The sequence below is a fragment of the Colletotrichum paranaense genome, assembly GCF_030867605.1.
Source record: "Colletotrichum paranaense strain IMI 384185 chromosome Unknown Scaffold_3.1, whole genome shotgun sequence".
Lineage (NCBI taxonomy): Eukaryota > Fungi > Ascomycota > Sordariomycetes > Glomerellales > Glomerellaceae > Colletotrichum > Colletotrichum paranaense.
The window spans coordinates 2,550,026-2,567,040 of NW_026848961.1; the positions used below are offsets into that span (position 1 = coordinate 2,550,026).

Sequence of the window (17,015 nt, forward strand, 5' to 3'; positions counted from 1 at the left end):
AAAAGCCTAGGGTTGACTTAGGCTTTTGACAGGGGTACTGATGCGATAGCCCATGACTCCAGGAAATACTGTGCCAAAGTGTTGAGAACACCTGCTTCTGAGATTGGTGAATGATTACGAGGTAACCCCGGAATAATGGAAATATTGAATGTACTGAGAAGCTGGTTGTATTCAAAGAAGGATGGATTAGCACCAAAATAGGATCACACTTGTGGGTGTGAGCACGGCTACGGCTAGCGCATTATCGGGCTTAGGCTTCGGCTTCGGGCTCGGGGTCCACTTCTCGTCGGCCTATGTGGGGCCGGGTGAAGGTAGCCGGGCCGCGTCGAGCGGGGCGTTTGGTCTCACCTTAGACAACCTACGAGTATACGCCACTTTGATTTGAGCACGGTAAGAAACTGCAGAAACCATTTCCCTATTGCAAGTCAGCTGTACAGTGAGCGAGTGTGGAGTGACGGCAATCCTTCGGTGAGAATTACCTATCAAGTAACACATGGATCGGCTCTGCCGCCACCCAAGACCCTGAAAAACGTAAGCCAGGGCTTAGAATGGTATATTGCATGTCCTTAATCATTAGAGCCACTTATCTAAGCTACACAATATCCTGTCCGGCATCTGGCCAAGGTCTTAATGGAGACAGGCCACTCTTCTGCATTCGATGGTGGTCTGAGTCTTATATGTAGGTCCATCTTATGGTCCCTCCGCCTACCTATGTGCATGAATTGCGTGTGTTGGAATAACTACAGCCAGTCCTCCAAGAGACATTAAGACGTTTGCAAGAAACAGATCTCAACAGACACGCCGAATTGCAGCAAAGAGATCATGGTCTCGAACGAACCGACGCCAAAACCTGACATGGAGCTGCTGCCCAGGGGAGTCGTTGTCATTGCGGGAGGTGGACCAATCGGTCTGCTACTTGCGCGAGTTCTCTCCTTCTATGGTGTGAAGTCGAAACTGTTCGAACGCAATAAGACCACCACCAAGTGGCCCAAAATGGACCTGACCAACGCTCGATCAATGGAGATATTTCACAAGCTGGGCCTCGCCGATGACCTCCGAAAGCAAGGCGTGCCGCCGGGTATCGATCAGAATGTCATCATATCCACTGGGCTCTCTGCTGAAAAGCCGCTCACGCAGTGGGACCTCCCAGGAGTAGACAAATTCAGATGTCAAATCCAGAACACAAATAACGGCACACAGCCCCAAGAGCCCTGGCAGAGAGTGTCTCAAGCCATCTTTGAAAGATGGCTGAAGAATATCTGCGACGACGATCCTCTTATTGACCTCAACTATGGCTTCAAGGTTGAACACGTTGAAGAGCAAGAGGACTTCGCACACACGACAATCACAGACATGAATACCGGAGAGAGAACCGTTCTAAGATCCGACCATGTCGTGGGATGCGACGGCGCCTCTAGTCGAACGCGTACGTCATTGTCGATTCCTCTCGACGGAGGCCCAATGTGAGTTTTGACCAGTAAGGTATGGCGAATATTGATCAAACTCTAATAACCTTTTCCAGACCCTCTTGTGCCCTACTAGTTCATTTCAAGTCTCATGATCTAACAAAACTACACAAACAAGGGAGGTTCTGGCATATCTTCCTTCTCGGCCAGTCAGGCAATTTTGAAGGGGCCATCATCTCGCAAGACGAGAAAGATACCTGGACGACCCATCTGTTCCTGCCCCTTGATGCTGAGCCCGAAAAGATCGAATCTCGCGATGCAGTCTACCGTGTCCTTGGAGGGCTTTACGAGCCGTACAAATTCCAGATCGACGAGATTCTGGTGCGCTCCATCTGGAGGCCAAATGTCGCCGTGACACGCCAATGGAGAAGCAGCGAAGGGCATGTGTTCCTTGCCGGCGACTCGGCACACCAGAATATCCCCACCGGGGGGTATGGGATGAACATGGGTATTGGGGATGCCTTCGACCTCGGATGGAAGCTCGCCTCAGTCATCAATGGTGAGGGCGGGCCAGAGCTCCTCAGGTCGTATGAGCTAGAGCGCAAGCCAGTAGCCCTCAAGAATGTGGAGCGGTCCCATGATCACTTCAAGGTTCACAATGAGTTGCAGACGCTGCTCGGCGGCGGTGACCCTCGTCGCGTTGATACCGACACAAAAGAAGCACATCTGCTCAGACAGCGTGTTGACGAATTCTATCAAAGGCATGATGGAGAAAACAGGGACCTTGGAATTGAGATGGGATACCGGTACAACTCACACATTATTGTACATCAAGAAGACGACGGCAGCGAGCCTCCCTCGGATCCGCGTTGTTACACGCCAACAACATGGCCTGGTGGTCGACCTCCCCACATTTTCCTTTCCGATGGCACCGCTATATTTGACAGGTTTGGCAAACACTGGTCACTTCTTTGCTTCACGGATACTGATGTGGGACAATGTCATCTTATCCAAGCCGCGAACGATTTGGGCTTGAGTCTGTCGCTGATCAATCTTCCGGGAGAGGCGCAAGCTAGAACCTTGTATGAGCGAAACCTGGTTCTAATTCGCCCAGACCAGCATGTCGCCTGGAGAGCTGAGACAGTGAACTCACCGGCGATCGCAGATACTGTTCTACGGACTGTCTCTGGTCACATGACTACGGAGGTGAAGAATTCGGTCATCGGGGATGCAAAGCCTGGAATAGAAGTGCCTGCTGAATCGGGGGTGAAGGCATAGAGCATTCCCAACAAAGTTAGCGCAGAGGCGACGCCATAAATGAATGCTCGGGAAAACCTCACTTTTTGATAGTAAAGTTGCAATTTGCATCAATCCATCCATCTTTGACCTTGTGGTCTTTTGTCTCGGCCTCCTTGCCTTATCCTCACAACCTCAAATATTTCTTAGTATGCGTCCTTAATCTAGAACATGCCCTCATATCACTAGTCCCTTCTGGGTTCCAGAGTTAGCATGAGACATTGATTAATTTCGTGCTTCATGAAATCACAATCTCAGTATTAAGGAAATTAATATTGCCCGCCATGTAGATTATTTTTTTGAACTATAATGGCCGTCTAGCCATGACCATATGTTTCTCAATGATAACTTCTCAAATGAGATGTCTTCATTTCTTCCCCAATCAATCTCACTCAGCTTCAATCAGGGCACGGACATCCAGGAAATTCGAAGTTTATACATCCCTGAACTAAACTGATTTGCCTATCTCAAGTCATACTACAAGTAGCTACATGTCGTCGGAGTGTTCATAGTTGCTGTCTGGCATCCATGTACTGAAGGCCATGCCCTCTGGGACCTGCTTCCATTGCATGGTGACCGGGTCCAGCAACTGCTTGCACTTCTCAGCAGCGTGTCTTATGATAGTGGCCTTCCCCGCCGACCGAGGCTTGATTCGGGCGGGATATTCAGATGGCTGCACAGTAATGCCACCGACGAGGTCCTCGGTGTCGTATTTCACCGGATTACCTCGACTATCTAGGGCAGGCGAGAAGTCGAATGCCCATAAGAGCCTCGACATGCCCAGAAATAGGGATCTTTCAGCGATATGAATGCCCTGGCAAAGGCGTCGTCCCGCGCCGAAGACAAAATTGTCACGCTTCTTCGTGTCTCCCATGGCGGATTGGTAGAGTGTCGTGTGATCGTCCCTGAAGCGCTCGGGTTCAAATACGCGGGGATTTGGTGAGCGCTCTTCATCCATATGAATGGCCCTGTGTTGCGCCGAGACATTAGACTTGCCGCTTCGACAAGGGCGCTGGTACGTGACTTCTACAAGGATTGACTCACCATACATTGTTAATCACAGTCGCGCCTTTCGGGATGTTGTAACCCATGTAAACGTCATCCCTAACTGCTGCATGAGGTACACCAAGGAAAACAGTCGGCATCCACCGCAGGCTCTCCTTGATGCAGCAGTGGATATAAGGCAGATTCTGGTAGTCATCGACGGTGGGTAGACGGTCATGACCAACCACGCGATCAATCTCCTCCTGGGCCTTTCTCTGTACTTCTGGCCAGACGATAATGGCCTGAATGAAACCATAGAGAGTTCCTGCCGTTGTGTCTGAGCCTGCTTCGAGCAGCGAGCCGCTGATATAAGCAGCAGCATCGTCGCTAAAGCCCTCTTGCGTCTGAGCGCGATATATATCGTTGCAGAAGCAGGGCTGTTGAGTCACTTGTCAAAAAGGGGTCCCAGCACGAATCCCTTGATCCCGAGTCATAGACTAGGTATGGCACTCACCAGTCCTGTTCCGTCGTCGAGCGCTTTCTTCGACATCATCCAATGTCGGAGATAGTTCTGGCTCTCTATCTTGTACAGTTGCTTGGCGTATCTAACGTTCGGTGCAATAGAACTAGGCAAGCTCTGAATGAAAGGATAGATGTCTGCCAACTGGGCGCTAGAGCTTCCGGACAACTTGCCCCAGTTCTCGAAACTCTGCGTCATCAATAGTCAGTTTTGCGCAGCATTACTTTTTGTTAACATCAGCTGTGATGAGAAGACATGATTACCTCGAACAGCTGCAGAAGCTTTGGGTCATGATTATCAGTACAGCGATAACCGTATATCATTTGTGTAGAAAGAGAGTAGGTAAATCTTCTGATGTGCTGGAGAAAATCGGAAGGAGTTTCCAAGAGGTCATTCAAAAGAATCTTGTTTTCGAGGTCCTGGTAAGGCACGTAAGTGACAGCAGCCTTGATGTTCAAGATGTTGTGCACCATGCGATGGATCATGCGCCAGTTGTCTCCGTATCTCTGAAAATTGTCAGCTTGCTAGTTCCCTTCTGTACCTTTGTCATTTGTCTCATCTGTCGTCGACTTACCATCACAACAAGGCGGAGATCGCCGCTGGCTACTTTCTGGCCGATAAACATATCTGGCCGGTCAGAGTAATTGCCGCTCCTCTTGTCCAACACTTCTTTGACAGTTGTATCTGATGATAGGACGATCATGACTTTCGTGCCGAGTATCAATGAGTAAATCGGCCTACCGCTCCATCCAGTCAACATTTATACTTTCACTTCCCTCGGCTCTTTTTCTGCTGTGTTCCTTGGATTATTCTTCTGAAAGGTAAATGTGAAGTCTTACCCATATTCTTTGGCCAATTTCTGCAGCTGGAGATGTGGCCTCAACTTCGGCATCTATGTCCATGCTATTAGTAAAACCGCTTGTCTCAGTGTGGTTGACTGGTTCACGAACGAGATGCAAATTGCCTAGCACTGGCAATGTTGGTGGACCGGGCGGATAGCCGGGTGGCCTAGATCCCACTTTGCTTACTTTCCAAAGAAGGAACAAAACAGTAGCGGCCAGGAAAAGAATTGAGTTGAGAAGACGGAACATTGCGATTGCAAAGCTAAGTTATCAGGATTCTTCTCGTTTCAAGGCGAAGGTAAATGGACCATCAAGTTTCTGGGTCCGGTTAAACAGATTAATTAAGAGATTTTCATTCATTACTTTTTAATCACCGCTTAAGACTATAGATAACTATCTTATATTATATAGAAGATCTTCAGCAGACTCCCTGGTCACACAAATGTCTTCGTTTCACCTGTAAGAGTCACCAAGCACTTGGGCGTCGTGAGGATTGGATCGCGGGGTACATTAGCTTGTGTCTAGCTAGGGGCCTAGCATGGTGTAACGGAGGGGGACAGAATCTAGGGCGAACAAGCCTGACACTGATAATTCGGCTGAGACAGTGATGGACCGTGTGGTTTCCGTGGAATTGCAGTAACAGTCACTCAAGCCGCCTACCCCGAATCCCGCGAAGCCGAGGCCGATGCCACCCTATTTTCTTCCAGTTCGGCCTCGGGCTCGGTCTTCCAAGGCGCCTATTTGCTGTCAAACTTCTCAGCACAACATTTCTATTCATATTTGTCACACCGGTATCCAATAAAGGTGCCATGGCCCATTGGACAATGTACAGAGAGCGGCTCTTAGCCCGATTGCCTTGCATATTACTGCGTATATGAAGTCCCTTATTTCAATCCTGAAGTTGATACAGTTTATCATCTAGTAGCAAGGAACCTAAATACTCAGCTGAGAGACAACAAGTATATTAAGCAGAAGGTCGAGGTCGGGTTGTATCGGTACGCTGAGGGAAGCGCTGCTTCAGACTTCTGGGTCTTATTTAGTTTTGAAAATTCACAAACGGTCTAAACAGCCTTATAGCTTATGTTCATGGACCCCAGTCTGCCCTAAACTCCTGTATCTGCGCCAAAGACCTTCAGTTTATCATCTAATGGCTTCTGCTTCCCCAGCGCCGGACTAGGGCCGATCCGCTCGCCAAACACAAGCTGAGCCGTCAGCCGCCAGTCAGGTGGCAGAGACCAGGCTGCGGCTACCAATTCATCAATCAGGGGGTTGTAATGCTGTTGGTAGGCGCCGAGCCCTTCGGCTGACAGCGCCGTCCAAGTGGTGTGCTGCAACATGGCATTCGACTGTGCCGCCCAGACGGGAACTGGTCTGAATAAGTTGGAAACTTTCTGGCGAAACTTTGGACTATCTCGCCGTCCACAAAGAATATAACCTTCGTTGAAGTGCGTCTGCATGTCTAGATCACGCTGGTGAATTTGAATGTGGAGGATGGACTGATTGAGTGACATACAGTTCCGGCAGCGGCTTTGAATCCGGCTGTCTTTTGGCTCGTAGACACCCATTGATCCGTAGTGACTTGGGCCTTGAGCACGTTAGTCACAATATCCCACAGCTTGTCATGCTCGGAGCCGAAGAGCACGACCGCGCGGTTGGATTGCGAATTGAATGAACTAGCAACCGACTGCATAGCATGACCGACCATGGCCTTCACTTTGCCTTGATCGATGGTCAGGTGTTTTCCCAGGGCGTACCAGGATCGGCGGGCCGCGATGGTGTCAAGGAAAGGGGTCGTCATGTTTTGAGCCGGGATTGTGCTGTGGCGGTTTCCAAGACCAAGGTCAAATAGTGCAAAAGTAACGGCAGGTAGAACGATGAACCAAGCAGCAAGCAGAGGTGTAAGCCGAGGAATGGAGTGATCTGTCCCAGGAACTGTTAGTGAAGCTGCCATTTGACTGGGTGCAATTGTTGAATAAATATCAGATACTAGGTCTTCAGAAAGCACTACTCGATATCATAGGCAATAATACGAAGTACGAAAGTCAGCATCTGTGAACTCTGTTTCGGTTTCGTAATACTACCCAATCAGATATCTTCTGCTTTCAAAATTTCAGATCCAGTCTGCGGAGTTTCTGCCGAGAGGAAAAGGGGGAAAGAACATTTGATAGCATGGTTACGGATAATGAAACTTCGACTAGGAAGTGACATGAATAGAACAACGCTAGTACTTGTTATCGCTACTGAACCAGGTTGTTTGGTAGGCGGCGAAGTTTAATAAATTGATTGATAAGCGCAAACTCCAGTTTCCAAGTTGTCCTGAACTTGAGCATCTACATGCCAGCTTCCACCAAATGTCTACCAACTATGGACTCTGGCAAACAATAACACTTTCTCATTGTGTTTAGTGGTATAATCCTGGCGTCATATTGTACAATCTCTCATCTGATCAGCCAAAGAACCTACTATGACGGCATTTAGTCAGCAGAGGAGGGAATCGTGGGATAAAACGCCTCGTTTTCTCGGTCCCGGCTAGAAGATAGTCCTCACATACCAGTCGACACCTACTCACACCTTCGTTTTCTGTTCTGTCTTACACAATGTTCGAACTAGAAACCATCATCAAGACGAAGGCCAACGCCGATACCTTTTTCGACTTCGGTGGTCAAACATCGGTGCGAGATGGAAAGAAACGTCAACATAGCCGCTCGTGGGAGCCACAGTAGCCAGTGCCGCTTCACAAGCAGACCTTGGCGGCAGCAGACGAGACTTTGAGGCTACCCTCCCCAGAAGCGACACCCTCGGAACATATGGCTCCTCCAAGTAAGCTTCATAGGGCTGGCATTCTAGTGACGCCCGCGTCCGTGTCGCTTCTCAATACCTTCAACTCCGGCCTGCTTACCGTGGCTCTGCCTGCGGTAGCCAGGGAGCTCGACATTGCTCCGAGTGTGCAACTGTGGCCAGCATCTGTCTATGCTCTAGGGTTGTCGTGCGGTCTCCTTCCCCTTGACGCCATCGCCGACGTTGTTGGTAACCGTCCCGTTCTTTTGACGGGCCTGTTATTATATACGGTCTTCACCTTGGCAGTGTCGCTCAGTCGCACTGGAGGAGAGCTCATCGCCTTCCGCACGGGTGCAAGGTTTAGCAATGTCCTTTTGCATGCCGCCCGCTGTGAGCATCATAACTTCAAGCTTACCCGCGGGTCGCACCCGCAATGTTGCTTTTGCGGTCTTTGGTGGCGGTAATCCAGTTGGCTTCGCCATGGGCCCCGTCTTGGGCGGTATCTTTGTCCAGGCCGCGAGTTGGCGCGCCGGCTACTGGATGTCCACCAGCGTCAATGCGGCATTCATGATCCTCGCCTTCTTCTATCTGCCTAGGCGTCTCCCGGGATCGGACCGAGTCTCACTGAAGAGCATGGTCCACCGTCTTGCCCATGAGCCAAAATGGGTCGGCGACGGTTCTGCTAGTGCCTGTTTGGCTCTCCTGTCTTACCTCTTCTCCGAGCTGACAAACGGCGTCGCCAGCTTTATTCGCCGGCCTCACTCCATTTCCCTGTCAACTGTTGCCGGATTGCTTGTTCCATTTTTCGTCTTCTGGGAGAGTCGTCAGGAGAGACTTGGCCGCCCAGCCGTTCTTCCAAATAGCATTTGGCACCGACTCGAGTTTGCAACCGTCTGTCTCTCCGTCTTCCTCACCTGGTCCTGGTTCAACGCCTTTTCGTACTGGGCTACTCTTTATTATCAGGAGTCCCAGCAGCTAGATGCCTTGCAGACGGCTGTACGGTTTCTGCCAGTGGTTGTCTCTGGTCTAGGTACCAACCTCGTCGCAGCCGATATCATGGACAGAGTCGACGCGGGTATGCTGAGCCTCATCGGGGGAATCATGAGCATCGCGGCACCTCTTATCTTTGCCTTATAGGATGTGTTGTGGATGTACTGGAAGTCTGCCTTCCCGGCCATGATCATCAGCGTCATCAGCACCGACCTCCTCTTCAACATCAGCAACCTGGTCATTACGAATAACTTCCCGGGCAAGAGCCAGGCTCTCGCAGGTGGCGTCTTTAACACTGTTGCGCAGTCAGGCAACAGCATCGGCCTGGCTGTCACTGCTATGATTGCGGCTTCGGTACAGGAAGCTGCTGGAAGCGAAAAAATGGCTACGAGCGGCTCCGTGACATACAATTCTTCTCTGCTGCAGGGCTACCGGAGCGGATTTTGGACATGCTTCGCTGCTGCTGTTGTGGCCACACTGATCAGTTCGACTGGCTTGCGAAAAGCTGGGAAGGTGGGAGAAAAGAAAGAGGTCTAGTCTTCAACTCCGCCAGTTGTTAGGGGTAAGACTCAGATTAGGGTCCAGCTCATCCATTGGGTGTGACGTGAGAGCCTAATTCGATATCGAAAATCCTCAAGGAATTCAAATTCCGCCTCGGATTCGGGTTGTTGGGATAGAAGGGTGCGATCCGTGCACCCATGCTATCTCGCGAGGGACTTGAATTCCGCGCCTCAAAGTCTTACCAGTGCGTGAGGGGTGTCTATGTATTTCGCTATTCGCGGAGTTCCTTAAATGCCCTGGTGGACTCGTCGGTATTTTCCAGATATGGAACTTGTGTACATTGCAAAAGCCGCAGGGAGGACTTTTCTTCTATTGGAACTTACAGATCTTTTCTCTTGCATCCAATTCTTTGCGACGAACCCTTTCGTCTTCATCGATCATCTGCTAGTTGCAAGTCTGTCGTCATTTTTCACACTGAGCCATCACGTCACCGCAATTGAGGAAGCCCGAAGTCATGTCTCATCTACAATTCTTTGCGTACGAGGGACAGGGGGTTGAAAGGCAGAAAAGGTACTCCTACAGCCAGGCAGTACGAGTCGACGATCGCATTGAATGCTCGGGACAAGGTGAGCTTTCCCATCACATCCTTCCCCCAAAGGCTCATCTGTTGCCTATTCCATCGAAGTTACGTCTAACTCTGTTTACTGAAGGTGGTTGGGATCCGATCACTGGAGAGTTCGAAAAGGAGATCAACACCCAAATCGATCTGGCTTTCGAGAATGTGGATCGATGTCTTAAGGATGCTGGTGGCAAAGGATGGACCCAAGTCTACCGTATCAACTCATATCACGTCCCAATCAACAACGAAGCTCTGGAAGCGATGGTCCGTAACTTTAGGAAGTGGATGCCGGATCATCAACCTCTGTGGACCTGTGTTGGCGTTCCACGTTTGGGAGAAGATGACATGCGCGTGGAAATCGAAGTTGTGGCTCACGCTGTCTGAGAGATATCGTCGCAAATAAGAATTGAAACTTCAAGATATTTCTTCTCGTGCCTTCTTGTGGCTGGCACGATGGACTTTTCAATGTAGACATTAAATTTGCATTTCCGCAACTCGTAAACGAAACGGCGGGTGCGCATGAAACTCCCCTCGCCCATATAGCCATGCAATCTTTTCAAAATTGATCCCCGCCGAAGTAAAAGCATTTCTTATGGCACCTTAACTCGAAGAATCACGTCTTCACTTCATCTCTTCGGCGAGTTCAAACACTGTCAAGCGTTAAGATTAGGCCAGACTCTGGAATCTCATTGATAACAGATATCTGATGAAGGAGTCTAAAAGACTCGGCAATTTCGACTCTTCGAATAAGCATCAAGAACAGGCCAAACTCAGGGTAGACAGGCTTCCACGTCCTGTAGTACACTGTAAGGCAAGACTCAGCTTGATAGTAGATCAGAGCCATGCAATCTAGTCATGGTGCAGCTGATAAGAAGTCATCGCTATTATGAATTTAGAGTTTGACAGATTGTCGCAAAGCCCAAGCTCATAGGCCAGTGAGATAACAGATGGTCTTGCCCCCTTAGACGGAATGCGAATTCCTATCTCTCGACGAGACCAACAGAATGATTGATAGACCATTTACGGAAAGGTCTTGACCAAATTCTTTAGACGCCTCCAAGTGACCCTGGCCAGAAAGCTGGGTCTATCAGTCTAGTTTATATGTATCGATGGCTTGACTTATTAAATCATGAGGCATGCGCTCACTACAATGAGAAAGTTTGAGTGCAAGGCAGCCCATCAATCTTCGAATTTCCTCATCTGTTACCCAAAATGTTATCAGCCCGCAAAATTCTCGTGTACAGCATTATCTTCTCGTCTGTTGAGTTCGTCCTGGCAACTCAATCGTGGCGTCTCTAAGAAGCTGCATTAGCAACTATCATTGGGTATAATACCGGGTACTTGAACGGCGTGCTTGGATCCGAGGACTTCACCCGAATCTACGGCGTCAAACATAGCGTCACCGGAGACGTATACTTGACTCCATATACTCGGAGCGTATTCTCTGCGTTATTCGTCGTTGGAGCTCTTGTAGGATGTCAGCTAGTAGCACCTCTTACCAATCTGCGTAAGTCTTTAGGCGTTTCGAACTTAGAGTGTTGTCAAACTTGCTGATCTTCCGCAGTTGGCCGGCGCGGCAACTTGTTCACAGCCTCAATCAGCTATGCTGCAGGCGTAGCGCTCCAGACCGCTGGACTTGCCCCACCCATATTCATCGTGGGCCGTATTTTACTTGGTATTGCTCTCGGCCTCATCTCTATCGCAGTAAGAACTCAGCTTCACACTTCTTGTTAGTTTGAACGACAGCTGATTATTGTGATGCAGGTTCCTGCCTATCTCATGGAATGCTCTACGCCAACGAATCGAGGACAATTGATGGCATTCTACACCCAATTCCTCACCACAGGCAACGTCATAGCCTGTGGCATCAGCCTGGCAACTTCCAAGTATAACGATTCCCGGAGTTGGCGTAAGTAAATTGCGAGAATAAGATGACCACATATTGGCAGAGGTTGACCCGGAAGTAGGCATTACGATCGCATTCCAGCTGGTGTTGGCACTGATCGTTGTCATCGGTGTCTTTTTCTGTCCCGAGTCGCCACTCCTCCTTGCCAAGAAGAACCAGAAATCCGAAGCGCGCCGTGCTCTTGCCGTTCTCCGCAACGCAGACGTTAACTCCTTAGAAGTTGACGACGCCATGGTCGAAATCGAAAATTACATTACAGATCAGAATACGCACGGAAGCGCAAGATTCATCGAGTGTTTCCGAGGAACCGATCTCAGAAGAACTCACATTGGCGTGGCGATGTCATTCTTCACTATATCCACAGGCATCACCTTCTGGTTCGGCTACGGAACAACCTTCTTTGCCGCGGCGGGTGTCGACGACTCGTACCTGATCTCTCTGGTTCTCGCCATCACCAATTGCGTCTTCACAGCACCTTCCATGTATCTCATTGAGCGTCTGGGAAGGAGAAGATCTTTGATCGCGGGCGGGATCCTTATGGGGCTCGCCCAATTACTCACCGGCGTCATCCATAGCGCTGCTCCGGACAGCAAAGCTGACAAGATGATGCTGATCGTTGGGGCAGTGTTCTTTATCGCTTCATACGCACCAACTTAGGGTATTGGGGGTAAGTTGTCTGCGTTAGAACTCTGCAGAAGAGAACTCCACTGACGAATTAAGTAGGCTGGCTGTTGATGACAGAGCCTCTGTCCGACCGTGCGAGAAATTACCAATCTTCCATCGTGTTGACGGCATACTGGATCATCACGTGGCTGGTTGGATTTGTTACGCCTTACATGATTGATGAGACTGCCGGAGACCTCGGAGTCAAGGTGTCCTACATCTGGTTTGGCATGACTGTTCTGTCTCTGGTCTGGGCATACACCTGTGCCCCAGAACTCACGGGGCTTTCCAGAATGGAGGTGAGTTGCACTGCTCGGAAAATCAAACTCATAGTCCCATGCGCATGGCTGATTCCAACAGATTGATAAATTGTTTGAAGAGAATGTGCCTGCATGGTGTTCACGGACGTGGCAGAAGAACCTTCGAACCATTCACGCAGTTTCTGAGTCTGGTCCAGACAAGGCCGTCGTTATTGAAGAAAGGATGCAGTCTAAGAGGGAACAGTCAACTTAGTTCGACATTACAATACATCTTCCGGGGTTACAGTTGGAAGACACTAAGGTACTTAAGGCTCCGAGGGTTGGAATTGTTGGCATGGGAAAGGGGCCAGTGTATTGGCGTAGTGAATCTGTGGAGAGAAATCAAGCAAGATCGTTTTCTCAGATGTGTCCAATGACGTTTCTTGTATTCGATTCAACGTGAAGTCGACAACACTCAATGTTCTACCCACGTGCCTGAATAGCACCGGCAAGCACAACAATATACGTAGGCTACACACCAATATCACGACTTAAATTCTTGATTTCCCGTTACTTTCAACCATTCACGTCAGAAGCGTCAGTTTCTCAATATCGTCATGGTCGGAATATAAATGGCAATGGTATAGGCGATCCCGGCATACCAATTGAAGCCTTCGGGTCTCGGTATCACACTCAGCGTGAAGAATGGCGTGGTAGGCGACTTTCGGCAAGGCCTACTCGGGGTGTCAGGCTCACCTCATTGTTGACGAGTAATCGACTCATAGATTTCCTCACAAGGCAGGAACTTTGACCACGACTTGCAATTACTGACGAGGGTCTCGATTCGATAACGCGAGTTTCGTGGCAGACACTTTCAAATTCAAGTTAGCGCTTGTCCTAGTCCACCCTAACAACCACTTTTCCCGTGTTTAAATGATTCGCGAAAGCTGCCATTCGGGATGGTGTATCCTCAAGACAGACTTCCGTAACTATAGGCTTCACTTTACCATCCCTGATATACTCCATGACCTTATAACTCTCATCCCATCCACCCATCAACAGACCTTGAAGCTTGATGGAGCGCTCAACCATCAAGGCCAAGGGAATTGTCAAGTTGCCCCGTGATTTCGTCACACTGAAAGATGTCAGCAACGTCGGTCACAAATAGCCCGGAAGTAAACTCACCCTACGCAAATCACCGAGCCGCCGTCGCAAACGTAGTCAATCAGCCCTTCAAAAGCACTTTCGTCACCTGATGTGACAAGAACAGAGTCTGCGCCGCGGCGAGCCTCTCCTACACGGCGCAATCGAGCACAGGCGTCTGCTATCCTCTCCATAACCTCAATCCTCTCCGTCGCATTGAAAGGCGCAGCGATGAATTCGTCAAAGACGTCAGCAGCCCTTGAGCCCAATGCTTCAACCTTCCACGGCAAATCGATGCCAATAACCTCTGCCCCAAACACGTTGCGAGCCATTATGCCGGCCAGATGTCCTATCCCGCCGCACACCCCGCTAACAACGATCACGTCCCCGGGGGCAGGAGTCGCCGCTTTCAAGGCTTTGAGTGCCGCGGCACCAGAGCACAGCGCCGTAGTATACAGACCAAAACTCACACCCGCCGTTTCATCAAAGATAAAATCTGGCAGAGGCATAAGTGAGGTATAAGGTGCGGTCATGTACTGCTGGAATGTGCCATTGTGGTGGCGAGGAAATGTCATCTGCTTATGACAGGATTCTGGAACGCCGCGAATACAGTAATGGCAACTTCGGCAGTAAGATGCTAGATATCTTGCCGCAACTGGTTTGCCGAGGAGCGATTTGTCGTGGCTCATGACGATATGCCCGATGCCTTCGTGGCCTGCGATGTGGTTTGGTCCACGGAGGCCGTCCTCAGGGCCGAGAGAGAAGACAACATCCTGTAAGTAAAGGTTGTGAATAAAATTTGTTCAGAGCCATCATAAAAATGGTTGAGGGGGGCACTTACGCTACCGCAAATTCCTGTGTAAGCTATCTTCACAACAACTTCACCAGGCCTTGGATGTTGCACGGGAATTAGCTGAACCTCTTGGTTGAGCTTTGGGCCCAATTTTGGTGTCACAATTGCTGTCTGGAAGGCTGGTAAAGTGAAGTCACCTAAGGTGTGAGGAGCCGATGACGATGAAGAAACATCTAGCAGCTCGATCTGTAAAGGTGGCAGGCTACTGTCGGACAATACCTCGTCCGTAAATCTGAGTTTTTCTCCGTGAGAATTGATCACCATTTTTTCAAGCAATCACTAAAAACGAAACCTGGTCCAATACGTGTCAAGAATGAAAATAGCAGGTTTACCGAAAAAAAATTTAAGTTTTGATTTATGATAAGAGGTCAAACCAGATCGTAGTTCCCAAAGATAGGAAAAGATAGGTTGATCCCCTCATTTGATGTTCACCCACCTGGACCACGCTTTGGTCCAATTTGCCAGAGACACGATGTAGCGGAATTTATATTCCTCAGAGCGACCCATGGCTGACACGACGAGCATTGCAGCTGCACACCACTGATAAGAATGAGGACGATAGCGTCCGATAGGCCTCTGGTCTTTCTGCAGAGATCGCGATATGTATTCCGCTCGCCATTCATTCTCCATATGGTCGTTCGTGTTTTTCACATCCAAGATCCTTCCAGCGTCAGATAGCTAGCTGGCTCATGGGGCAAATGCGAAGGTCTTGTTTTTAGGACGACACGTCGCTTACGAAATAAGCGACCGATAAAATCCAATTCCCGACTCCTTATTGGTGAACCCGTTCCGGGACCACTCGACATCTGTGACATGAACATAAGGTTATTTTAAATATGTCCTTTGAGTCTGACCAAGACGCTTTTCATTTCTCTTTCGCATTGACTCTTATTCCATTTAACAACCTTCTACTGCTTTTATCTCGTATTTGTTGCTCGCTCCATACCTCCTTGAATCCCTTTGAAGGCAATGTCTAGAAAGTCCTATTACCTCCTAATCAAGTACCCAACTATGGATTGTGCTCGACTCTAGAAGCAGTAGAAAGCCTGCCATTAGATGTTTCGAGGATCAAGTTCTTATTGACCGACTTCAGCACACGAGAGTCAATCATCATTGCTTCCTAACGGGGAAGATCAAGAGGGATCTCCTTCCTTCCGACTATTCTATTTACGCTAAAGTGATTCCACTGAGTCCATTTCCAATGGATGAGCCATGGCTCCGTAGTAGAGTTAAGAATGCGGGGTGTAACATCGCCATCAACCGAATCCAAGTTTGAGACTACCATGGGATACCAAACGAGGCTGATAGCCTAAGCTTATTCGAGAAGGCAGGGTGTATCCTCATACATCTTGAGAATCTCAGTTTGTTCGTGGCAGCTTTCAATGCGTGCTAGTATCTATTGCTCTATCAAAGGTCTACGGAAGGAATCGTTCCTAGAAGCTCGCAGGGTTGGTCGGCGTTGCGAGATAGAACAGCTGCGTGACGATTTGATCCATTTCGATGGCCGGCAACACGAAGCTGGGATGCTCAAGATCTGAGCCAAGTCTAGCAAAGACCATGTCCGGTGCCCTGGAGAATGTTAACACCAGCAACTTTGAGAGGATAGACAATGGCATCAAAGCTAGAACGATTCTCAGCTAGAACGCCTCTCTCATTCTCGACTATCGGCTTAACCCTTATGACACCTAGTTGTAGCTTTGAGATGAAGCATAAGTACAGACGCCGCCACAACATTTGCGAGGAAACCTTCCCCGCTAATGACGTTTCGAAAGTTCCTCGTTGTCTAAATAGAGTAGACTGCATCAGTTCAGCTCCGAGTTGCCTCAACATTCGACTTTAGCCGGCACGTGGGTGGGGAGAAAGGCAGCATTCCACTCACTGCATGCAGTGAAATTTCCCCTTTCCCCCGACCCCGGATTTTGAGTGCAGGTGTCAGGTCATGAGGTTCAAATGCCGGAAGCTTGCTTGGGCCTGGCTCATGGTCATCTGGAGACTTCCTTCACTATGTCTGGCAGGAAGAACCCCTGATGAGGGGTCCTGTTAGCAGGCCCGGATAAGCCGTGTGGTGGCAACGCAATAGATTCATTTTCTACTAAATACTAGGCGTGGGACGGTTGGCTTAGTAGATAACGACACGGTTTCAGTGAATGCTCCTTGATCGGATGATCATCTAGACAGGTCCAATCAGGTTATCTTGAGGTTGCAACAATTAGGTGTGATCGGGCCTAGACGCCCGAGAGTAGCACATCATTGCCCACATTGACCAGGCACCGTC

The 17,015-nt window shown here is 49.3% G+C and overlaps 7 protein-coding genes across 7 annotated transcripts; 4 read left to right on the forward strand and 3 right to left on the reverse strand.

The window, feature by feature from the left end:
* Positions 1 to 822: 822 nt before the first annotated feature.
* Positions 823 to 2,684, forward strand: CPAR01_04427 (FAD binding domain-containing protein; the record flags this gene model as incomplete). Its single annotated transcript, XM_060488708.1, has 2 exons — positions 823 to 1,463; positions 1,523 to 2,684. 2 exons carry the CDS (start codon positions 823 to 825, stop codon positions 2,682 to 2,684), a joined length of 1,803 nt encoding a protein of 600 aa, XP_060352914.1.
* A 505-nt stretch (positions 2,685 to 3,189) lies between these two features.
* Positions 3,190 to 4,909, reverse strand: CPAR01_04428 (uncharacterized protein; the record flags this gene model as incomplete). The annotated part of the gene is made up of 5 exons (XM_060488709.1): positions 3,190 to 3,670; positions 3,747 to 4,123; positions 4,201 to 4,395; positions 4,470 to 4,712; positions 4,781 to 4,909. 5 exons carry the CDS (start codon positions 4,907 to 4,909, stop codon positions 3,190 to 3,192), a joined length of 1,425 nt encoding a protein of 474 aa, XP_060352915.1.
* Positions 4,910 to 6,151: 1,242 nt separating this feature from the next.
* On the reverse strand, positions 6,152 to 6,999 carry CPAR01_04429 (nitroreductase; the record flags this gene model as incomplete). Its single annotated transcript, XM_060488710.1, has 2 exons — positions 6,152 to 6,499; positions 6,562 to 6,999. The coding sequence occupies 2 exons, from the start codon at positions 6,997 to 6,999 to the stop codon at positions 6,152 to 6,154; spliced, it is 786 nt and encodes a 261-aa protein (XP_060352916.1).
* A 646-nt stretch (positions 7,000 to 7,645) lies between these two features.
* Positions 7,646 to 9,353, forward strand: CPAR01_04430 (uncharacterized protein; the record flags this gene model as incomplete). Its single annotated transcript, XM_060488711.1, has 4 exons — positions 7,646 to 7,706; positions 7,776 to 8,184; positions 8,237 to 8,822; positions 8,964 to 9,353. The coding sequence occupies 4 exons, from the start codon at positions 7,646 to 7,648 to the stop codon at positions 9,351 to 9,353; spliced, it is 1,446 nt and encodes a 481-aa protein (XP_060352917.1).
* A 478-nt stretch (positions 9,354 to 9,831) lies between these two features.
* CPAR01_04431 (endoribonuclease L-PSP) lies at positions 9,832 to 10,320 on the forward strand (the record flags this gene model as incomplete). Its single annotated transcript, XM_060488712.1, has 1 exon — positions 9,832 to 10,320. One exon carries the CDS (start codon positions 9,832 to 9,834, stop codon positions 10,318 to 10,320), a length of 489 nt encoding a protein of 162 aa, XP_060352918.1.
* Positions 10,321 to 11,250: 930 nt separating this feature from the next.
* Positions 11,251 to 13,018, forward strand: CPAR01_04432 (uncharacterized protein; the record flags this gene model as incomplete). Its single annotated transcript, XM_060488713.1, has 7 exons — positions 11,251 to 11,443; positions 11,501 to 11,640; positions 11,701 to 11,845; positions 11,886 to 12,457; positions 12,500 to 12,509; positions 12,566 to 12,804; positions 12,866 to 13,018. Coding segments are annotated over 7 exons (1,452 nt in total), but the record flags the coding sequence as incomplete, so codon positions are not given.
* Positions 13,019 to 13,641: 623 nt separating this feature from the next.
* CPAR01_04433 (uncharacterized protein) lies at positions 13,642 to 15,004 on the reverse strand (the record flags this gene model as incomplete). The annotated part of the gene is made up of 3 exons (XM_060488714.1): positions 13,642 to 13,879; positions 13,930 to 14,660; positions 14,729 to 15,004. 3 exons carry the CDS (start codon positions 15,002 to 15,004, stop codon positions 13,642 to 13,644), a joined length of 1,245 nt encoding a protein of 414 aa, XP_060352920.1.
* Between the last annotated feature and the right edge of the window lie 2,011 nt (positions 15,005 to 17,015).